A 25,381-nucleotide genomic window follows, 5' to 3' on the forward strand; every position below is an offset into this window, starting at 1 on the left:
GTTTAATTACGTGAATGAATGTAATATGTATTTCTTTATTTATTGGTAGTAGATGGCTTTTTTATTTTTTTTTTTTTTTTTTACATGTACAAGTAAAGTAACGTAAAGTAATTATAATAATTATACAAACAAATGCGTACGTCGCAACTTATATTGGTGTGTAATAAATGTATGTAATGGTGCAAGCTAAAATCTACTGTCCCTGATTTAGGTAAAAACCTGTATTAGAGGCGACAGTGCTCTCCTTAAATTGTTGTCTCGATGACTGAGTGTATGATTGTGCGTGTGTGAATACACTTCTCACATAACACCCGCGGAATGTTGGTAGGACACATTTTTTTCCTATTTTCCTATTTCAGACGAATGCTTAAAACATTAGAGGTAAAATAATTACTGCCAACTGCTAAATGGTATGACGTGACTAACCGTTTGTTCGAGAAACCAATCTAAAGTGGAGTGGTTTTTTATGCTTAAATATTAGTCGACGGTTTCTGTATTTTCTTAATTCTTTGCCCAAGGGCTAAAACTTAAGAACACGGGCTACACCGGCTAAACGACTGTACCTAGTTCTGTTCACATTAAAAAATGTATACGGCTGAAACCACTGAGCATCTACTATATTATAATATGTCGACATTCATACAACATAACACATACCTAAGTAGATACCTAATCTTTTACATCAGACAATTTGTCGCCGCGCTAAATAAAGAACTTACGTGTCTTTTCAGTTGTTTTCACGTTTCCCTTCCCTTTCTCCTTATTGCTTTGATCATAAAGATGTTATTGCTTTAACCACCTTCTTATTATCGGTAAGCATTACATTTACAAATAACAACATTATTTACACTTCATATAAGTCTTATTTGTATCAGCCTAAAACTATTTTGCTGTGGTTCAGCTGCATAGCGTCTTCGGCTTTGTTTATCGACTGGACACAAAACACCTTTGCAGCCCTTATATCCCTTATCACATTGTAATAAGGCATAATTTAGCCTGTTTCAAGTGGAAATGATAGTTTGTAAAATATGACCTCGGAGGTATCGCGATTAAAGAAGTACCTAAGTATTTGTAGGTAGGTTCACGTCATTAGTTGTTATTGTTGATAAATAATGTTACATATTATTGCTTTATGGTAATCTTATTTGCTTGAGATTATCTTGGCTTATTCGAATTGAAAATTATCTAGAACATTAAAGCTATAACTACCTAAGGTTGACTTTTAACATGGTTTAACTCGGGTTTAGTTTAATGCTTCGCGCATGAATAAATCCACTTGGGAGTCGAAATTTATGATCAAAATATTATAATTAATAACTATTTGAATTACTTAAGTTAGTACAAAGGCCAAAATGTTACCACGGTCGATAACCAATATAACTTGACCTTTCAGTTTTCTGTATTTCTATACAAGTTGCATGATGGCAGTAACAAAGAAAGCTTAAATAATTTTTACCTTTTTATCTAAATCGTGAATTATGAAAAACGTATTTTTATTTATATTCTAAGTGAAATAGGTATTTATTTTTAATAAGTAAAACTGCAAAATCTAGCGGTCCGCCATTTGAAACAGGCAGTTGAAACGACGTGCCGTCTGTCTGTATAAATTATAAACATAATTTTATACCGCTTGATCTTCGAAAATCTTTGCACTTGTATTTGCATATACATATTAAGTATTTTGTAACTTTAAACTATCTATTGCTCAGGTTTGTGTTTTCAATACAAAAAACAACAATCTTTCGCAACAGGGACGAATCTTTCGAAACGTTTTCTATCCACGTTCCTACGTACCGCTAGGATGTTTAATGTTTTCCCCATAACTGTGTTTCCTGCCACGTATAAATTGAGTACCTTCAAGGCAAGAGTGAATAGGCTTTTTGCTTCAATCTAGACCTCATCATTGCATCTGATTGTCGTCTAACGCTTGCCTATAAGTATCAATTAAGGCTGTATAACATCACGCTACGACAAAAAATATCCTTTTTGAGAGATTCCGATACGTGTGATGCGTGAACGGTAAACGTAACGCCAAACGACGGATATATGTAGTAAGTATATCGGAATTGTTTCTTTAAAGTTCTATAAGACAGATACGACTACTTTTTGGAGTTGACTCATTCGCGGACGAAGTCGCGCGGGTGCGCTATACGTTAATAAGACAGGGAATTTCTAAGGCAGATAGATCATCATCGCATCAACCTATTACCGACCCACTACAGAGCACGGGGCTCCTCCCACAATGAGAAGGGGTTGAGGCCATAGTCCACCAGGCTGGACCAGTGCAGGTTGGTGGAGTCCACACACCCTTGTGAATATTATGAAGAACTCTTAGGCATGCAGGTTTCCTAATGATGTTTTTCTCCACCGTTGAAGCAAGTAATATTTTAATTACTTAAAACGCACGTAAATTAGAAAAGTTAGAGGTGCGAGCTGGGTTTAAGTGGAAAGTGAAGTCGAGCTTCTACCCAATGCGCTAACACCGCTTTAGATACTTAAGCAGTTCCGAGTGCGGCCATGACACCAGACGAGCGTTTACGCGTGATAAAATTGTTTCAAATAAAATTTACAATTTATGTCAACAAAATCTCTCATTTCTACAAAAGTAGGATATTTTTATGTGGCATTTTTTAAAAATGTAGTCGTTGCATTACTGCGGACTTTTATAATTAGCCTTCTTTCATGCCACTACTACACCCAGGCCTCCTTTTTGAGGCCTCGTTCTGTAGTCAATAGGCCGATGGCCAATATTACCAATGGAGTCGGGCATGCACAAGGCATCCACGAGGATTTTTACCTCCCATAAAAGTTAGAGTTTAGCTAAGGATCTGCACACACCTAGCTACTTTGCTTTTTAGTTTTACATGTGTTATCAAAACAAGGCACTTCGTTTTGCAAACGAAGACAGTTTGTGCAACACCTGAACCAAGGGCATCCAATCCGCCCGCGATGATCCTTCCTATGTTATTAATCCCAATACGCGTTGCTGTGAGCATTTGTTTTGATAGGTCGGCCGCTGCGGACAGCTCGACGCTTTCTTTCGGCCTCAGCCTTACGCACAAGGAAAATGATGAAGTGTGTCAAACATAATAACTACTTGGCAAGTGACAGATAATCGTAGTGCAACCAAACGAGATGCACGTCCACCGGCCAGCGGCCGCGCTTAAAATATCCGCAGATAAGATACGCGTGCAGCGTGAGAGTGCGCACGTAAGCGACAGGCCCAATTTTCCAGCGTTTGAGGAAAAATGTTGTTTATTATACAGAAGCTATTTCTTATCTATGTACACTACACAGATTTCTTAGGAGTTTTTTGGCGTTTATCGTGATTTTTTTGTCTGTTTCTTATAGGTTTTTAAAATTTCGTTTCGTCATCATCATTTGGACGGACATAAACCAGGACGCGTTTGGAACCCTCGTAGCTTTGGTTTTAAGTTTACGAATGTGGTTATCGCCAACATCTTACTACCGTGTAATTCTCATGTAATGTTCGCATCAAAAGTGCCACCTATGGGCCTACTTGAAAAGAGATATTTTTGACTTAGACTTTGATTATCGTCCTAGTACTGGCCCACTAGAGGACGGCTCGAATCTCCACTCAGGTTGCAAAGATCGTGGTCCACCAGGCTGGCCTAGTAAGGCCAGCCTGTACTGGCAGACCTTGCACGCATTTGAGAACATTATAGTGGGAACTCTCCGACAAGCAGGTTTCCTTACGGTGTTTTCGTGCTACGTTAAAGCAAATAATAGTTAATTTCCTAAAACCTTACTTTGTTTTCCTTTCTCCTATAAAGTCAATAACTATCACTTTATTTCATCACCTCTCGCAGTCTATTAATATCCCATGCGAGGCAGAGATCTAATGTTTCGTCTTTAAAAGGGGTTCAAGGCATAGTACCACCATGCTGCTTTAGTGTAGGTTGTCGGACTTAAATGAAATGTTATAGTAATTTTACAATGTCCATGAACGGAGTTGGTGGGTATTTTGATATAAATACGGGGGCTTTTTCGATACACTTCAGTCCTATATGGAATCGAACGATGCATGCAGAGATAATACTAATACTAATTTTTTGACGGCCGACTGGCGCAGTGGGCAGCGAACCTGCTTTCTGTGTCGTGGCCGTGGGTTCGATTCCCACAACTGGAAAATGTTTGTGTGATGAACATGAATGTTTTTCAGTGTCTGGGTTTATCTGTATATTATAAGTAATTATGTGTATTATATTTATAGAAATATTCATCAGTCATCTTAGTACCCATAACACAAGCTACGCTTACTTTGGGGCTATGTGGCGATGTGTGTAATGTCGTAGTATATTTATTTATTTATTTATTTATTTATTCGACCGACCCAGGTATCGAACCTCGAGATACCAAATCACCAGAACAAAATCATTTATATTAGTTAAGTATTTAACTAAACAGCTGTTAGCCGCGGTAAGTAGATACCTAAAGACTCGTCGTAAATCGTGTCTTATTGAATTATCATCTTATTTAGTCAGTCCCAGTAATCCACTTGTACAAACCCTAGCAGGTTGTCGATACCTGATCGAGGGTCCTTAACCCTTCGCGCCCGTCTCTCTCGCGCCCAGCTGAAACGTGCCCCCTCTCTGTCGCACGCAGTTTTCACTGATTACAGTCACGTACACAAAGTTGGCAGTGTTGCTGCTACCAATGACATAATGTATTTTTGGATTAGACTAATAATTTAACTATGTGCTGACCAACTAGTTCTGTAGAAATTCAACTATGTTACCCGAATAGGTTAGCCCGCTACCTTACCACTAGGTGTGATTGCAGTCAAGGGCTAACACATCATCATCATCATCACATCACATCAACCGATAGACGTCCACTGCTGGACATAGGTCTTTTGTAGGGAGTTCCAAGTTCCACGGTTCTGAGCCGCTTGGATCCAGCGGCTACCTGCGACGCGCTTAATGTCGTCTGTCCACCTCGTTGGGGTTTGACCAACGCTGCGCTCACCAGTTCGGGGCTGCCATTCCAGCACCTTGGGACCCCAATGTCCATCCTTTCTCCGAACTATGTGCCCGGCCACTTCAGCTTCGCGACTCGTTGAGCTGTGTCGGTAACTCTGGTTCTTCTACGAATCTCCACATTTCTGATTCGATCGCGTAGAGATACTCCGAGCATAGCTCTCTCCATCGCCCGCTGAGTGACTCTGAGCCTTCTTATGAGGCCCATAGTTAACGACCATGTTAACGAAATTATTCATCATCATCCTCACGTCAACCCGTTACCGGCCCACTACAGAGCACGGGTCTCCTGCTACAATGAGAAGGGGTTAGGGCCGTTATCCACCACGCTGGCCCAGTGCGGATTGGTGGACTCCACTCACCTTTGAGAACATTATGTGGAACTCTCAGGCATGTAGGTTTCCTCACGATGTTTACATTCACCGTCGAATCAAGTGATATTTTTATATATATATTGGGTAGGAACTCGACTTTACTTTCGGGGGGCCGAGTTTGAATCGCACTCTCACCTCTAACTTTTCGTTATCTGCGTTTTAAGTAATTCAAAACAAACATTACTAAAGTGGAGTGGTCTTTGATGCTTCAATCGTGTTCAATTAGACGTGTACACGGTTTCTGTATATTCTTAATTCTGTATCATAACCGAATTCATTTATACGACCTTTAAAGTGCTCAGTCATTATCGGGTTATTTTGTCCCACGGCTGGGTACGGATCTCCTTTGTTATAGGGGAGAGAGGAAATGAACTTATAATAATTAATCGGAAACCCAAAAAGGTTCCGAGTGAGCTTAAATTAACCATGTTTTACTTTACCAGAAGTTCACCTTCAATTATAAAAAATAATTGTTTAAGTTGATGAAATTTACTACATACTTATATTATTAACATTTATTGAGTGAAATACTTACTTAAAATTCATTTCCGATACTGGTTTTTAAAAATAACGCCAACATTCCTGTTTCCACTTGGTCTACGTGACGCAACTCACTGACTAACTTATTGAAATGCAAGTATATCTACAGTACATAGGTGATATGAGGATTATTTATGTGCCTAATGAATATTAATTGTACTTAAGGAATATTTCCATGTTTTTCTATACATTTACGATAGGCAAAACAGGTACTATTTTAAGTTTACTATCAGAATTCAACACTTTTTATTTTAATTCCACTTCTAGTTGGCCCTGGAGTGCCATCCCACCTGGTGGTAAATGACGATGCATTGTAAGAAGGTAGCGGCATAACCTTGTAGGTATTATTGCAGATATCACTTCACTAGTTGGTTTCTATGCGACACCGTACGCTATATCGCTCAGCGGAACGTCATTCTCGGTAGGGTGGTAACTAGCCTCAGCACAAGCCTCCCACTAGACCAGACCAGAGAAAATTCGGAATCAATAAATTCTCAAATTGCCCCTGCAATTGCTGAAATGGAACCCAGTACCCAGAACTTTAAACCACAGCGCTTCCCGCTGCGCCCTCGGAAGTCGTGAAAAGATTTAATGTACGAAGAGGTTTCTTCTCTTCAGATTGTACCCACAGCCTTTGACTCCGAAAGCAGGGTCGCTGCCCACTGCGCCAATCAGCCGTCATTTATACATTAATTCATATAATAAAATTTATTTTAAAACTTGTATTATAAATAATAATAATAATAATAAAAATAATAAAAAGTTTTTATTTGCTTAAAAGTACAATGTTTTTTCTAAAATTACCCTGGACCCCCAAACTAGGATATCCTGATGTCTTGGGGGTCAGTGTCTTCCCATATGTGCTGTGCCCGTATTTATTACGTATGTAAGTGTCTGTGTTTATGTGTGTGTGCGAGCATGCGTGCGTGTGTGTGTTTGTGTGTGTGTGCGTGCATGTGTGTGTGTGCGTGCATGTGTGTGGGTGATTATTTATTATTTATTCAAATTAATATTCAATAAAAATATACATATTTAGTAAATTTACCTTAACGAACGAATTATATTTTCGGTATCTTGATAATTTAGATGACTCAGCATATTCTTCAAATGAAACTGATTGTGCTCAATAAATTGAAAATTTATTGGTATTATAAGGTATCGCAAATTATATTAATTTCAGACATTCCTTCTTTAGGGAAGATACCCCCCAATTTTCAATAGCTAATTATTGCTTCCGTTAAAACGAATGGAAAATTTAGAAGGCTCCGATAATAATATCTTATAAGTAATTTTCCTGAAGAAGGAACCTTGAATAAAATCCAATTGACTTTCCAAGAACGCGATTGCTTGTGTAATTACGTGCTTATATCTCATTTAATTGTTCTTATGAACACCTCTGTTGTCCAGTGGCGGAAACAACTACGAGAATACTTCAGTTCAAATCGTAGCCACACTAAGACGATTTTTTACATACACCTGTGTCAATGTCCCAATTTAAAGTCACAAGTGACAATAAGTGATTATGTACTAATCTGATTTTCCTTATTTAATACAAATAAAAGACAAATAAAACAAAATTATACAAATAAAGGTATGTTTTATTGACGAAGAAAAGTTACGCACAAACCAGCTAAAATTGTTATAGGTCTTAGTTAATCATACATTGAACAACTTTTATTCATTAGATACTTTGGTAAAGGAGTCGAGTAAAGGTGATTTCTTTGAAAGTTTCTGTCTCTGTCAATAAAGTCAAAGTCAAAGTCAAATATATCTTTATTCAAATAGGCACATAGATGGCACTTTTGATGCGTTATTATATACAAAATGTGTACATAGCAGTGAGTAGTGATGGCGATAACTACAATCGTAAACTTAAAACTAAAGCTACGAGGGTTCCAATCGCGCCCTGGTCTAAGAAGAAGCCCACAACAAACTTAGCCGGGCAATTTAGCATTTAACAGTAATTATTTTACCTCTAATGTTGTAAGCGTTAACCATAAAAACTGGGAACATGGGCAAAGTATGTAAGCTACCAATATTCTGCGGCTGTTAAGACTGACGTGCGCGGGACGTTTTCACTATTTTTGGTCACAATGCATGCAATGATGGCTAAATGAGGGTTCTGTATTTTCTTAATTCTTTGTGCACTATATAGTATATTATATATAGTTATATTACTCGTTCCCCTCGCTTTCATTCAACGTCGCTGACACCATTAAGCTAACGATCTGCGACTGCACCTCCAAGGCTGTACGTACTGACATATTACTCAGCAAAGCGGACACGTACTTCCCGAAGGAATCATAGCAGTCCTCCTTCTGATTCTTCATTGGCAGTTGTGAGGAAATGTCCCTCGTCCCATGAGAAAAGTCATTCTCATGGGACTCCTCAAGTCTGGGTCTTTTCGAAGCCGTTGAGGAATTCCGGGAACGTTTCTTGAGAAGTTCGTCTTCGTAGAATTCTTCGCTGTCGCTTGAATAATTTGGTTCGTCGATGTAAACTTCTTCATGGACAGATTCTTCAGTGACTTGCGGTTCTGACTTTATCGAAAGTTCGTCGGTGTTATACGAATGTAAATATCTCTGAAAAAAAAAAGACACGTACTTTCTAAATGTTGACTGTGAAAATACCATTAGGGATAATTTAAGATGTTGAGATAGGGATTTTGAATTTTTTCATCCACTACAAGTTAGCCCTTAACTGCACTCTCACCCGGTGGTAAGTCATGATGCAGTCTTACCTGTTAGGGAGTGTGGTGCTGATACCTCTATTCGAGGAGGATCGTACCGGAACACTCGCTCACTTAGCGGCACGTCTTTGTCGGTAGTGTGGTTACTAGCGAAGGCCAAAGCCTCCCACCAGAGCAGACAAGGAAAAATTCAGAAATTATAAATTCCCAAATTGCCCCACCCGGGAATTGAACCCGGGACCTCCAACTTAAATTCACAGCGCTCACCGTTGCGCTACGAAGGTCGTTAAATGTTATAAGTTTAAGTTATTAGGACACAATAAGAAAACTTAGGAGGACATAGCGTTTTGAGCTAGTGAAGTGTTAGTGCAATTTTAAGATTACAAGAACAAAGTGTCTCCCAATTATATCAAGAGCACCTAAGATAATTCATTGGACCTTAGATATAAACTAATGCATAAGTGTAGGTAAAAAAAATTGTACTAACTATTCTTAATACTGGATTGTAATTTAAATAAAGTCTCACGTGTGTGTGGAAGTTTAGGGAAGGAAAAAATATATATTAGTGTCGCCGTCAACATCATATCAACCCATTACCAGCTTACTATAAGGCACGGGTCTCCTCCTACATTCATGAAGGGGTTAAGGCTGACATAGTGCGGATTACTTCAAGGGTAAACCAGAGTTTTCTCAGGCGTGCAGGTTTCCTAACGGAGATTTCCTTCACCGCTGAAGCAAGTAATATTTTAATTGCTTAGAAAAGCTATATGTGCGTGCTGGGATTCGAACCCGCTCCCCCGAAAGTGAAGTCGAAGTCCTACCCACTTGGCAATCACCGCTATATTAGCATAGATACAGGATACTCGATACTCGTTTCAATTCGATTCAAATATTGGAATTCAAGTTAATTCAATTTCGAAATCACATCAAAATCGTAAACAGACTTGCAACAATGACGGTTAGTAAAGGCGGCAAACTTAGTATCCGATTCTCATTATATCCGATAGTAGGTATAAAAACTTAGGTACCTAAGTAAGTTGCTTACGCAATAATAATGCGGCTTTTTAATGTAATATTGTAATGACTCACCACACAAAGTCAAGGTTCGAAGGCAATACTTAACTTGCCTCTACTGCTTTACCCGAAATCAATATGAGAAAATCTGGTAATTAACACTGTGCGTGTTAGGAAGGTGCCATCAAGTGAAAAATCCTTCTCTATGAGGTATTCAAAAAACTTGGGGTGCTTTTGGTAGACGTCCGGGAGCTCTTTTACGGGTTCCCCGGGCGTCTAACAAAGCCAACAAGAGGGACATGCCGTGGTGGTTTTTAGATTGGGTTTACCCACATAACCTGCGTCCTGCCCAAAGGTCGAAGGTTTCAATAAAGATTTTCCACCTCACGTAAAAAAAAAAGGTTAGCTAGTGCTTTTCTGTATCTTTCAAGTGCACGCCACTGCGTGAAGATGTATCTTTGGTATCACCTCAACACCCTTTATTTCGTCGAAACTTTTTATTCCGATATAGGTAATATCGCGTTTTATAAAAAACTATACGTTAGATAATAATTTAAATACATTAGTAGTATTTTTAATGTAAGCTCTTTTGTTCGGAGGCATAAAACCCTCTTACAAAAGTTACTTAGATTGTATGCATACCTATTGTATCGATATTTTTTAAGCATACTTTATATCGCGGTTTTAAAAAAAAAATGCTACAGCATGAAGTTAAATCGTTTTGTATCCTAGAGGCAAATATAGGATACTTTTTGGTTAAAAAAAAAAACAAAACAAACGCGATTAAAAGTGTCGGCAACAGCTCGTAGGTGGATACGTACGAGATCTCGCGACTGATGCTGCAGATGGGGTCGCAAGAACGAGTCCATTTTGTTAAACCAAAACACCTTGGGCTTGTAAGCAGGGCAGTCCCCCGCCTTGATGCTGTTCGCAATCTTCTTCAGCTCCTGGCAATACGAGTTCCTCAGGTTTTTGAACTTGATGATGACGTAACGCGACGTGAAATGTGGTATATTTAGTTTCTCCGCTATTCTTATCGCCGCCTCGCATCGCTTAGGTCGGCTCTTGTATTCCTCGATGGCGGTGTTCCAAAGACATTGTTCCTTCTCGTACAAGTCTATCAAATCCATGGTGTTGCCGTCGCTTATCCGTAGGATGGAGTTCTGTCGGAGCTCCATTTTGTTTAGCGCGTGGAGCCGTGTGCTCAGGTGGCGTGGCTACGCCTGACTGGGGCTACTGACTGGCGTAGTCGCGAGCGTGCGTACTGCCGGGCCGTGACGTGTTCGACCCTACGATACCCGTCACGCTCTCAGTTGTCTGCGTAATAATAAAAAAAGAGGAATGTTTTGTTTGTTTCGTGCTATGCATATCATCGTCTGCGAAAGGTGCAGACATCCTTTGTGGAGTTTAATATACGTTTTTATAACGGAGGTATATTTCGAACTACCTTGTGCATTATAAGTTTATATAATGTTTGAAAACAAACTTATTATATCAGCGAGTTACTATACGATTGATGAATTCTTTAGTGACCTTTTGCAGCAACATTTACTTGGTAGCAGCTTTCTCATCTCCCGCATGATAGAACAATGATTGTAAAATATTGATGTTGGAAAAGAGCGACTGCTGAGTTTTTTTCCAGGATTTTTATTAATAATAAATAGTTTAGTTGATACATTTGCCACCCATCTATTTAACGTTTCGGTACGATGCCGAGTAGAAACCGCGGGTTACAGAAGAAGTGTTATATGGCAGTGGCTTTAACAGGTTCGCCTGCTACCATCTGAATCTGCAACATCATCAGGAAAGAACTACATATTAAATTTTAACTTTAAGTACTTCTAAAGGAAATGGTTGAGTTTAAGAATTATTACATATACGTGTACTTTACGTGTCGTCAAATTGCGAACCTGTAAACCTCCAATTTGTGTTACAAGCATGTAACCTCTCCGCCGCAGAGACATAATATAAATTATTAACGATGTTTGCGAGTAGATAAAAAGCACGCGTTTCACCACGCCTTTGTTAGCGATTTCTACATAACTACAATGATAATTATTATTTCGCCCATTGTTGGCCGTAACAAAGTAGACTCAGCGCTGAATGTGCACAGCATTTGCATATCAGTGATACCTAGAGCTAGGCACGCGAGAAAATTGCTACGAATTCATTGCATGCAGATTTTTACAGCAGGTGTTTTAAAAGTGCAACACGGCATATCGGATGACCCCCTTTTATTCACTTATCAGATGTAAGTATATAACATTATTGATAAATACAGATTCTTCTTGAAAACTTTCTTCAATATGCGCTTAAGTAAGAAACAAAAAAGTTTTGACAAAACAAACCGACTTCGTGTTACAAATAAGAAGCAATAAATCAGTATTGTTAAGTTGGTGTCATGTTAAATGTAATAATTACTTACAGATACTGTACAGTTCCCTCGATATGTCCAAGTTCTATCAAATAGGTCTTCACCAAGTTGAAATGGGGCAACCATGTTCTAGTGGAAGGCTTTGGCCGCGGCTGGATACCACCCTACCGACAAAGACAAGCCGCTAAGCGATTTTGTGTTTCGGTGCGATTTTGCGTAGGAACCGATTAGGGGTATGACTACCATACTCCCTAACAGGTTAGCCCGCTATAATCTTAGACTGCATCCAGTGGCGTGCATAGAGGGTATGCACTGGGTATGCAGATGATATAAAATGGAATAAAATCTCCAGTATGAGTTATAAATAATTGAGGGTAGGATTTTTTTTACTCTTACAATGCCTATCCATAAGTTTTTATAGCTTGTACTGGAGATTTTCTTTATTTCATATCCTCTGCATACCCAGTGCATACCCTCTATGCACGCCACTGACTGTGCATCATACTTACCACAATTGCAGTCAAGGGCTAATTTGTAGTGGAATAAAAAAAAAACCACCTGATTGACACCTCTTTAATCCGGGAGAAGATAAGAAGTGTATACCGACAACACCTCTCCAATACTGGCTGGCGGACTTTAAATACGTCACTATAATCTTCCTCAGTATATTTAACACCCAACTGCTGGGAATTCCCTGGACCTCCAGGCGAGAAAATACTATTTTTACTACTCCAAACTTGATGGCTAATGACGTTTAATAATTTTGTATCTTGTCATTATTTATCACTTCGCCACAGCCAATTTCATAGCACCGGGTTATCAAAAAAAATGTGGTAATGTCGTTTCTTAGCTTTACCAAATTGTAGACGTCTGAAAAGTATTCTTTCACCGACCAGATTATGCTAACTACTGTTTGTATGATTGTTCTTCCTTCTCGCCATAACTAAGCTGGGGGATTCTTATCTCGTAGGACCTAGATATGTTCAGTTATACCTATAGTTACACAAAACAGGAGCAAGAAATAAAAGAGCTACTCTCAGTTACTGGAACGTCCAGGTGGCACAAGTCAAAACTAATGAAGAAGGACTTGGGCTATGACTGGAGCAATTCTTTTATAATAGGTTTTACTTCTGGATGTCGTTACGAACGAACGTTGTTTCGAACAATTATTGCGATAGCCTATCCGTTTCCTCCCGCTAGGGGCGCTGGTGCCAATCAGCGATCGCCGGAACGGAACCCATAGTAAGCAGGAGTGAACTCAATATTACTAGTTGCAAAAATTGTATAACTATGGTTTGAATACTGAACCTAACCAACAAATTAACTTGATTTTTTGCATAGAGTTAGTTAAACGTACGGAGAGTAACATAGGCTACTTTTTACCCCAGGATAAGAAACAGTTCCCGCGGGATTTAAAAAAAAAACGCAGGCCGAAGCCAGTAGGAAATAAATAAAGACGCAATTTTTAATGTACTCTCGTTATAATATTGTGAAAACAGACACTTTCTTACATTGTATTGGCCACTCGAGACTAAAATGAGCCAATTGTAATAGGAACCGTCTTGCAGCACAAAGAATCCTTGTCACACCCGGGGCCGATAGGTCTGGCTTGCACGTGGCTACTGTCACCATGCGGAGCAGCTTTCCGGACCAGTCCTATTAGGATTCCAGTCCAGAATAGTGCTAAACGGACCCTATAACTAAACCTCTGTCCGTTTCTCCGTTACATCTTGTCCCGGGTAATCAGTTTCAGTACGTCGATGACGAAGTATATATCCCAGATACTCTAACTCTCTAAAATATCTCTTGTAGATATTTCGATCTCTTGTAAGGGTTTTTATACCCTACATTGTTCCGCGTGTTACCAGTGGCTCCTTACAACATTTTTGGCAATTTCATGGAGAAAAATGTCACTTGCACAAAGTTACGTTTAGTTACTACGAGTACATAACAGAGGAGACCCATACTCTTGAGGGGGGAACTCGTGCCATTGAGTGGGCAGCCCGTAATGGGCTGATAATAATGCTGACACACAATGACCTGATAATATCACTGAAATACCTTGACAGAAACTGGAGCCCAGAGAGTCTCTTCAGGACATTTATTTAACTGGCCCATTCGGTGTGTTTTTTTTGACTAACCTCCTTATATAACCTTCTACAAAAAAAACTTTATTCTACTACAAGTTAGCCCTTGACTGCAATCTCACCTGGTGGAAAGTGATGATGCAGTCTAAGATGGTAGTGGGCTAACCAAATTTGTAATAGTCAGATTTCTTATGATTTGTTATAGCTTTCCATTAATCAAAGTATTTAGTTTTGGAAACGGAATTAATCCAAGAGTTCAAGAGACCCTTATCCTAGTATTTCCGGCACGGTCTCATGGTATTACTACCTCGTATGGAGTACCTACTCGATACACTGATGCCTGCTACACGTGATAAGCCGCGACACACGCTATGCCTCTCAACGTATCGTTATTTGAAATCACGTTAACCATACGTGACTTTAATTTATTCGCTGCCATGATTGCAATCTCACTTGATAATAAGTGACAATGAAATCTGCAAGATGGCAGCACTCTTACCAAGTACGGTAGTTCATCAAAAACTAAATTTAGCACCGTAGTTCCTTTTATTTTATTTCAAAGTAAGAAATATTTGTCAAAAATCCAATCCTACTATCCTACTAATATCATAAATGTGAGAGTGTGGATCACGCAAAAATGGCTGAACGGATTTAGATGAAATTTGGCATGCACTTAGCCTTTGACATGGAAAAGAACCAATGTTCTAACTAGCTACTACTACAATTCCCGAGGGAAAATTTAAAATTGTTAACGAGCTAAGCCGCGGGCAGACAGCTTGGAAATTTGGTATGCATGTCACGTATGCTATGGAAATGGACATTTGGACCGTGGTAGGATTAAAAATTGTTAACGAAGGAACCTTTACAAATAATTCTGAAGTCCACGCAGACAAAGTCGCCTGCAACAGCTAGTGCAAAAAACACACAAACCATTATAATACACTAGCTGTTGCCTGCGACTTCGTCTGCGTTTGATTTTGTTTTTTGATGTGGCATTATATTAAGTTCTAGATCTAAAAAAAATTAAAATACTCAATATCGCTAAGCCTTAAATGAGGGGTTTGCTGCTGTCCGCTGAGGAGTTCTGTTCTCTATCTCTAACCACAGTTTGGGCAAAATTAATCACATATTATAACCTCTATAGTACAAAAATAATTAATTAAATCGGTTATAATTTGTCGGAGTTATCATGTAAAATCGTCAAACACTCATCCCCTCTCCCACCGGAACCGAGCTTAATGTCGGGATATAAAGTATCCTTTATTACTTCTAACACTTCCAAGAACATGTGTACAAAGTTTCATGAGGATCGGTTTAGGAGTTTTTGCGTGAGAGCGTAGCAAACAAACTTACATTGACATTTTCAATATTAGTAGGGATAACGTAATAGTATCTGCCAACCGAGTCAAAATAATCTCAGTTGGAAACTTCAGGATGCAAAATATGGATTTAACTAGTGTTCCAGTAATTTTGTAAAGTGGCTAGATACTAAAAAAAATTGTAAAAATAACTTCATATTGCTTATCATTAATGTGCTTATAATTCTTATTAAATTAATAGGTAAATAGTTTTAAGAAACTATTCAAATTATTTTTGGTTCATAGCCATTTGTTCAAAAAGTCAAAAAGTCAAAAAAGTCAACAATGTCTTTATTCAAATAGGCCATAGGTCGCACTTTTGTTGCGTACATTACATGAGAATTACACGGTAGTGAGATGATGGCGATAGCCATATTCGTAAGCTTAAAACTAAAGCTACGACGGTTCCAAACGCGTCCTGGTCTAAGAAGAAACCCACAACAAACTTAGCCGAGTGTTTTGCTATCACCATCTCACATTGTCATTTAAAATGATTAGAAGAGCAACCTGGTTAGAGCAATAATTCACACCTAAGCTTCTATAAGCTAACGTTTAATGACATTGTGTCGGTGGGTATTTTGATATAAAATATACGGGTTCATTTAGCAATACATTTTGGTCTTGTATGAGACTCAGACGATACGACGAGACCTTCAGATGTCTTAGTCGTTATCACTAGCTAAATTTGGCGTCAAGTGAGATATAGAATCGGCCTGCAGGACTGCACAATAAAAGCCTTATATTTAACCAACATAAAGGGACCCTTATACCCAGGTGCCGTTCCGTCTGCCCCGCCCATCTATTACCTACTCGACTGATAAGCGATCCCTGATAAGTGATAACGAAACTGCTGATAGCGCAAGCACTTCTGAAACATACTGCTGCAATTCTGAATAACACCTAAGTGCGACGTGATGGAAAACTGTCTGCACAGTTGATCGATTCACACTTCAAACTTTATCGGTTTTTCAACAGTAACGTATGACTAGACTCGGTGACTAGGTGTTTAGATATCACACAATATTTGCATGACAAGGTTAAAAGAAAATGTACTATTATAATATTCTTTTTATTTCCTTCTTCTCATCAACCCACTACCGTCCCACTATAGAGCACGGGTCTCCTCCCACAAAAAGAATGGACTTGCAGTGCAATATACTAGACTACATAAAATAAGTAATTCATTAAAAGGAAATTGTATACAATTTTACAATAAATTACCAGTTGATATATTGGAGATGTCTCTGAAAAAGTTCAAAGTTTGTATTAAATGTGAGCTTATAGAAAAGTCCTATTATAATATTAAGGACTACGTCAACGATAAAATGCTTGGGTGTAATCTAACCAGGTTGCTTCTTTTATAGTTTTTAAAGGACAATGTGATAACAAAAAAAAAATAACAACCGGCTAAGTTTGTTGTGGGCTTCTTCTTAGACCAGGGCGCGTTTGGAACCCTTGGAAAGCTTTAGTTTTAAGTTGACGAATTTATTTATCGCCATTCCCTTACAATTATGTAAACATATCTTATATCTTTAAACGACCAATTCTTGTATATATATCATTGGAATCGGCTCCAACGATTTTCATGAAATTTAGTATACAGGGGGTTTCGGGGGCGATAAATCGATCTAGTTAGGATTTATTTGTGGAAAATGTCATTTTATTTGTGTTTTCCGGTAATAACCTATTTGGTGCAGACGAAATTGCACGGGTCAGCTAGTTATATGTATGAACGTTTCATAAGTGCCTGTGATAGGCCTGCATGAATTTTGAATTAGAATTTGAATTAGAATTTGTTCTTAAATGTGTGTGGAGTCCACACATCCGCACTGGGCCAGCGTGGTGGACTACGGCCTTAACCCCTTTTCATTGTGGGAGGAGACCCGTATCGGGCCGGTACTGGGTTGATGTGAAGATGATTTGTACGATTTTTGCTGGACGATATGAAGGTATTCTACTATGAGTAAGAAATATTGCTCTGTTAATACGCAATAGTTTCCCACTTACCATCAGGTGAACCATCTGCTATAGGTCCGTCAATTATTACTATAAAAAAGGCCTTAACACAGACAGACACCATACATTGATGGGTAATGACCCACTAGGGTTATTGTTTGCTTCTTCTCGGTAAGTTAAAACCGCTGGTAAATTCATTGTCATTGGTCAGCTGACGGAGAGCTACATGAGTAATATGGTGTGAGAAAATTTAAATGAAATGATGAAACGCGTTATCAGTTGTTGTTATCAGCGAGTAGGTATGTATCGGCTGCGCCCCAGCGTCGTGACGAGCGACGACAGACTTTCACGTATTATTCACTTTTACCACGTACCTAGAATAGAATTTATATATACATATGGAATTAATCAGAGTCACTCAGTGGGCGATGGAGAGCGCTACGCTCGGAGTACGTGATCAAATAAAAAATGAGGAGAAACGTAGAAAAACCAGAGTTACCGACATAGCGAAAATTAAATCAAATGAAGGCTTGACTAGTAGAATAATGCACTATATTTCAAATCAGGGTTAACCCTTGAGGTTGTTTTAAGAACTGTATCAACGGGCACCAATTACATAAAAGATAAGATAATATAATTAGAAGAGGGTTTATGGAGCAAAACAACACTCATTATTTTTTATAGTAGGTAATAATTGACGGACCAAGAAGATGGCCCACCTGATGGTAAGTGAACATCGCCTATAAACAGAGCAAAACTGTGAAATCATAATATGAGTGATGACTTACGTAGTAAATTATATTCTTATATCTACTTAAGCGCATTGGTTAGGAGCTTGACTTCACTTTCAGGGGGCCGAGTTCGAATCCCAGCACGCACCTCTAACTTTTGTAAATATCGTGAGGAAACCTGCACGCCTGAGAGCTCTACATAATGTTCTTAAAGGTGTGTGGAGTCCACCAATCCGCACTGGGCCAGCGTGGTGGACTACGTCCCGTGCTCTGTATAGGGCCGGTTGATTTTATGACCTACTTAATTATTAATATAAGTTTTAAGTCCAAGATATTGTGTCGTTGTGAACTGGTAATTATTCGTTGTTAAATCATATTTTTTCGAACTGTGATTCACTTTCGCGGTAAAAGAGTATCGCAATATGACTTTGTGCGATAAGCATTAACGTAAGAAAGTACCTACATTAACGAAACGCGTGGTGTACTTTAAAATACCTAAATAGCAATACCTACTTTGTTTTCATAAAAGCATGACTAGTCTTTGTTTTTTTATGCCATTGGTAAATTAAAGTAGTAAATATATGCATAAAAAACGTTTATTTCAAGCCTTCTTGACATGTCAAGTTGTCTGTTTACTCTACCACCGATGTGTAAGGGGGTTTTATTGCGAAGAAGCTGGTAAAAACCTCAACAGTTACTGTTAAAAAAAACAATTTAATTTAAGCTTTAAGCATTAATTTACGATTTTGCAGTGCCGGTCGCAGCGACGGGCAGCGACCCTGCTTACCGAGTCCAAGGGTGTGGGTTTGATTCCCACAACACGAAAATGTTTGTGTGAACAACATGAATGTTTTTCAGTGTCTGTGTATTATGTGTTTTTATCTACATTATATATAAAAAATATTCATCGGTCTTTTACCGTACCCATAACACAAACTACGCTTACTTTGGGGCTAGATGGCGATGTGTATTATCGTAGTATATTTATTTACAAACACATATTCTTTTCACTGTGTTTGTTCAGAAAAAAAAAATATACTTTGCTAAGTAGGTAGGTAAAGGTAGTGTCGTACGACGTAAAAGTAACTTGGTAAAATCTCTGTCCCATGTACTACGAGAGAGGAAAATTTTGGCCGAATTTGTAAATGGAACACCGCTAACTCCAGAAGGGATTTTTGTAAATGTTCGTTAAATATACAAGAATTCTTTATTTAAAAATAGGTAGGTAAGTAGGTATCATAAAGAAATTACTTCAGCGCTATTAAAATAAGTATGATTCATAGTTTTTATTGGAAAGGTCACGTGATGCACGAACGCGGGCACTACCGGTTTCCACCGGTTCTCGTTTTTACATTCATCTATATTGTTCTAGAACCGAACCGATGCACAAGACCGGTAGCTGGGTGCGGTTGATTGAGCAAACGTGCGGATCCCAACTAATTAAGGAATAGCGTTTGTCAGCGGTTTCGTTCACGTTGATGTAGATTTGGTCAACTTTGGTTGAAGGATACAAGTTGTACTTTTTTGAACATGTAGCTTCCATGCCCTGTGAACTTGGCAGAAAATGGAGAAATCATCCCACTTTACTTATGATGATTGATGATGATAATTTTTTAGGGTAGGCAGTGCTTCTACGCATTTATGAATTGCGCGCCGCTGTGCACAATGGGCTATCTGCTTGGTTCGAATATTATTACGGAATTGAAAAATCTTTTGAATATATTTTGACAGATCAATTTTCGAGGAAAGTTATATACTATTTTACATCACTTTATGGCATTTTGAGTTGTGGAAAAAAAATAAGTCAAAAAGAACGCCAAGCTCAACCAAAGTATTAGCACAGGTGAGCGATGCGACGCGGTGGGTCTTAGATGAATTTGTATGGAGAGAAATACTTATCGGAACTTGTACTTGTCTTGGGGTTTGAATAGCTTGTAGTTCTGACGAGGATTTACTTGTACTTATTCGTTTAAGGGGAAAAAGGCTTTAAAGGGACTGCAAAACCGATGTAAATTCAAATTTTTATAATTAATGCACTGACACGAACTCCTTATCTTTTATTACATAGATAGATAGATAAGCTATGACTCATGAGTCACATTTCCCTTCATGTCAGACATCACGACTCTATAAAACAGTTCGTGTAAAGTATTAATGGTTAGATATTAAACTTTCCTTTTTATGTGCCTTACGTATTATTTTTAGCGGTATCAGTCGGAGTTCACGCTGGGAGGCGATCACGAGACACAGCCTGGCCTGAGACAATGTTAAACTGACTCAACCGGGATTGGAAGACATAAAATAGGTGTCATACATGTTAGTTCTAAAGGACGCAGGCTATCTGAGATGTATGAGGGCAAATGAAACGACCTTCAGCTATGACGACTAGTTCATCATTTTCATCATCCACAGGTCAGGCAGGTCGGGACCACCACGCTGCTCCTATGCGGGTTGGTGTATGTCGGGGTGGTGTGCATTAGTAACAGGAAATCAAACCAAGGACCTCGTAATCCTTAGCTCCCACCACAAATCCAACAAACATCTCGAAGTAGAGCATTTTGCGGCAGAGCTCGTCGGAGGGAGTCATTCCACCATGCTTATTTCTGCCGCTAAGCAGGAATGTTTCTGAGTTCCTGAATGAGGTGTTTATCTATAAAATCAGGCTTCGGTACTGCAGTCATCTTTATGATGGCTCAGCCAAGTGCCAATTGGCCGCTTTGGATGCTGTGGATCGCCGAGCTAGGAGACTTATAGGTTAGGATTCACCCCTTTCGGCTAAACTCCAAAGTCTCGATCATGGTGGTAAGTTTGTCGGTGTTTTATGGGATATACTTCAGGGAGTGTGCTCAGGAACTTTTCGACCTCTTCACTATTCTACCATCGCACCGCAAGACACCGGGCGGGCTTACATCGGATTGTCAATATCCCAAGAACTCGCACAAAGCGTTTTGCGTCTTCCATCTTTATACGCATTGCTGGGATTAGGAAAGCCCTGCCGAGTTCTGTTTTTCCTTACTCTTAAAACCTGGGTATCTTTAAAACAAGAGTGAATAGACAACTTCTATGCAAGCGGGTCTCATCTTAGGCCACATCTGCACCTTCCATCAGGAGAGATTGTGGTCAAGCGCTGGTCTATTGCCAATAAAGAAATAAAAATAAGTTAATTATACCAACATATTGACAAGGTGAGCGTTATTAGTAACGTACAACGTATTCGTTTACGCTTGTATGTGTTCTACGTCAGTCAGGTCACGTAGATACGGGCGCAGTGGAGTCGCTGCTGCTGCTGGAGTCACAGCAATTGCTGCTAATAGCTGTACTCATGTACAGCTATTAGCAGCAATTGCTGTTATTAATGCTTTGATTAACAAAGCTGGCTTAGCCCCGTTGGCGAAGTAGTTATAAAGGTCGATTATGAAACACAGGATCCCTGTTTCGATAGTATTACAACTTGTAAAGGGTTGAGACTTCATATGAGATAAGAATTGGAAATTTACATAAGAATGGTAGGTTTGAATTGCTATGGGAACAAATAAATTTATCAACTTCATCTTAATTAAACACTAGATGTGCCCTGCGACTTTGCCCGCGTTTATTACGGGACGCAGCGTACTGCTATGTAGTCTACACCTAACAATCAAATATACAACCTATTATTTTAAGTACTATCTGTACTGACATTTCAACATCTTCAAACCAACGACAGAGGCGAATAATACATCTGTTCTTTTTCTTGGATGAAGCGGTGCGGAAGCCCAGTGGGTAGAACCTCGACTTCCAGCGCGCACCTGTTACTAAGTAATGTGCGTTTTAAGCAGTTAAAATATCACTTGCTTTAACGGTTAAGGAAAACATCGTGAGGAAACCTGCATAATATGTGAAATGTACCAGTTAAGTATCTTCAGATCGGAACACAAAATTCCACTAATGTTGTTTTGCTGCAGAGATAAGCGGTAGTAATTCCCCGGGCGATATCTGTCACAAAAAGCCAAAAATTGCATTTAAACGAAACTAAACTAAACTTTTATGAAGCACAAATGAAAGCAAATAATAGAAAACGCCCTGCCGTCTGTTTTCATGGAAGGCTTTTTACTTTGTAAGATATTGCTGAGGTTGACTTTAGTAGAATTCCGTATTATGGTAATAGCTATATTATAAGTATTATTTATTTTAATTTTTAATTTAATTTTTAATTTTAAAGTCTTTCCGTATATTTTTCCCTTAGCAACAGCACATGCATGGATGACGACATAAGAGGCGTTCCGAGAATCATGCCACAGGAACTGGTTCGATTCTCGAAAATGTAATTATTGTGACAAACACTGAACCAGTTTCGCGGTTCACTGTCTCACTGGGGTAATCACTTATTGGGTCAATGTGAACTTGCCGTTAATAAATAAATGCCTTGGTTCTGTACTATCGATAACAACAAATAAATAAAATTGTCGTCGGTCTGTGGTTTGGTTCACATTTACGTGAAATATCATAGTACTAATTTAGTAAAAGTAGAAAAAAGGTTTTACTGGAATTTTATTGGTATACTCGGCTAACAGCGAGAATAAAAACTGTACCGTTTTTGACAAAGCTTTTATATTTTAATTAATTAATGCATTTTGAGAATTTCATGAACGAATGTATGAGTGCCCAGTGGCGAACAGGCGTGGCTGTTTGATCTACCTGTATAAAATACATAGAAGGTACTTATTAAATTTAGTTCTCTAAACGAAAATATAAACCCGATTTTTGGGTTTTAAATACTTATTAAAATAGCTTATAGCCTTCCTTTATAAATAGTCTATCCAACACTGCAAACATTTTTCGAATTGGACCAGTAGTTCCTGAGATCATCGCGTTGAAGTAACCAAACAAATTCTTCAGCTTTATATATTAAAATATAACATTCTAATTCAAATTCAATTTTACATTAAACATTTGCTTTAATGTAACATTGTAAATAACATTTTTTCAAGTTTACATTTTACAATTACGAAACATTTTACATAAAATATACATTGCATACCTAGTATACCTAATTATTTTATACATTAGTGATATCAATTACAGTCTACATAGGTAGCAACCTACGATACCTGCTGATTAATAATAATGGGTGCGTATTATAACAAAGAAAAGGCCGTTAAGAAGCACCTGATGACAGTCATGCGTAAATTATTGCGTTATTGTGCAACACAATGCATCACAGGTAATACGTCACAGCCTGACCAACTGATAGCATAGTCAGGTCCGGACATGTCTCGGCACGTCCGCGGCGACGCTCAGCGACCACGACAGGCGATCGGTCACGTAGGTAAGCTTTCATAGGCTTATAAGCCACATTTAATGGGATTTAAAAAAAAAATTAAGCCGACTCCCGTGGTATGTGTGTACTGCTAGCAAATCTGCCTTTGAATGTACAGTTGGTTAAAAATAAAAAGGTTCAGACTGGTTAAAATTATGCATTATCTGTGGTCGTCATAAGTTGGAGTAGAAATTCAAAATGACAGGAACCCAGATCAAAAAGGAAGGTCACATTAAATGGGGGTAAAAATAGAGTAGGGACAGAAGTGTCAAGGGAAGATTGAAGAAGTTATATCTTTGTAGTTAATTAACAGTGGGATATAAGTTCAGATAGATTGATGTGTGAGTTTATAATGTGCCATGTTGTAATTAGATACTTAAACGATTAAACGTTGTAAGATATTAATATAGGGTTTCTTTTAGTAGGTACTAGTAATTTTTCTTTAATTTTTTCTCTTATTTCAAGCAACTAAAAAGCTGATATAAAAACACATAAAATACTCTATCATGATTTACAACAAAAATCCAAGTTATATAACGAAAGGAAGGAAAGAAACGGTATTGAAGCAAAAACTGAAACATTGGTTTATTCCAATTTATTTTTATATGACGACGACAGTATTTAAAAACAATGCCCACTAGGTGAAAGTGTGGATGTTTATTACTCAACGACGCAAAAACGGCTGAACGGATTTGGATGAACTTTGGCATGCATGTAGCCTTTGACATGGTTAAGAACATGGGCTACCTTTTATTCCTATTCCTTAAGTAGTTCCCGAGGGAAAATTAAAAATTGATAACGAGCTAAGCCGCGGGCAGACAGCTTTGAAATTTGGTATGAATGTCATCTATGCTATGGAAATAGACATTTGCTTTCCCTCAAATAGATTAAAAATTGTTATATAAATGATGTCGTGTACAGGAGTATATATTTTTTTTATTATTATTACACTACAAGTTAGCCCTTGACTGAAATCTCACCTGGTGGTAAATGTTGACGCAGTCTAAGATTGTAACGGGCTAACTTGTTAGGGAGTATGGTAGTCACACCCCTAAATCTTTTTTTTTGTAGTAATACTTGTCAGACCAAGCAGATGACCCACCTTATGGTAAGTGGAAGACCATCGCCTATAGACAGAGCAACACTTCACAGGACATGCAAGGAACACGTATTTTCCTTTGAATTTATCCCAATTAACTTTTTTGCTAAATCACCCCAGTATTGAGGAGAGCAAAACAAGCTAAATATTATAATTACAACTAGCTCCCTTCCAACTAAATATAGAAGCAATACCAACCAGTTATTTTAATTGTAAAAGTTGATGAAGTGAAACGGAATCTAACTCCCAAAAGTTGTTGTTATTAATAAAATTTGCCTCAAGGCTTGGAGATGGGAGTTATTATAATCGAGAGTTGAGACTGTTTGCTACCAAAATATAACGTTTATTAAAAGTTAAAACTTACGTATCAGTTTCAAATAAAACAGTGTATTATCCCGTAACTTTGTATGTGAGAACGGATTAGAGAACGTAGGTATCATAGGTATCATAGGTGTGTGGAGTCCACGAATGATGATGACGATAACAAAAGTTTTTTTATTAACACACTTTATAAAATTTCAGTAACACAAGGGCTGACTTATACTACGTCTCCAACGTCTATTGGTACTCGGTACCACATAGCCAGCAAATTGTCACTAGCTTCGCAACACTTTCGACTCTCCGTGCAATCCAGACTCGTCTTTAGCGGCGTCTTAAATACACATTTCGTTAGATTATTTGCAAGTTAATATCATTACGGTAAAACATGGCGCAACTTTATATGTCTACATATCACGTAATGCTATTTTAGTTCAACTGAATTGTGCGTATTGTCGCTAGGCGAAAACATCTGTGACGATTACTATTGTGAAATTTAACTTCATCAGCATCTAACTGTACGTATACCACGTAATTAATAA

General features: G+C 38.4%; 1 protein-coding gene across 1 annotated transcript; it reads right to left on the reverse strand.

Annotated features, from left to right (window-relative positions):
• Positions 1 to 7,836: 7,836 nt before the first annotated feature.
• Positions 7,837 to 24,901, reverse strand: LOC120631007. The gene is made up of 4 exons (XM_039900395.1): positions 24,886 to 24,901; positions 12,043 to 12,155; positions 10,439 to 10,934; positions 7,837 to 8,496 (listed from the first exon to the last, which is right to left on the reverse strand). The coding sequence occupies exons 3-4, from the start codon at positions 10,793 to 10,795 to the stop codon at positions 8,089 to 8,091; spliced, it is 765 nt and encodes a 254-aa protein (XP_039756329.1). The 5' UTR covers positions 10,796 to 10,934; positions 12,043 to 12,155; positions 24,886 to 24,901; the 3' UTR covers positions 7,837 to 8,088.
• Between the last annotated feature and the right edge of the window lie 480 nt (positions 24,902 to 25,381).

The sequence above is a fragment of the Pararge aegeria genome, chromosome 17 (genome assembly GCF_905163445.1).
Source record: "Pararge aegeria chromosome 17, ilParAegt1.1, whole genome shotgun sequence".
In the NCBI taxonomy this organism is placed as follows: domain Eukaryota; kingdom Metazoa; phylum Arthropoda; class Insecta; order Lepidoptera; family Nymphalidae; genus Pararge; species Pararge aegeria.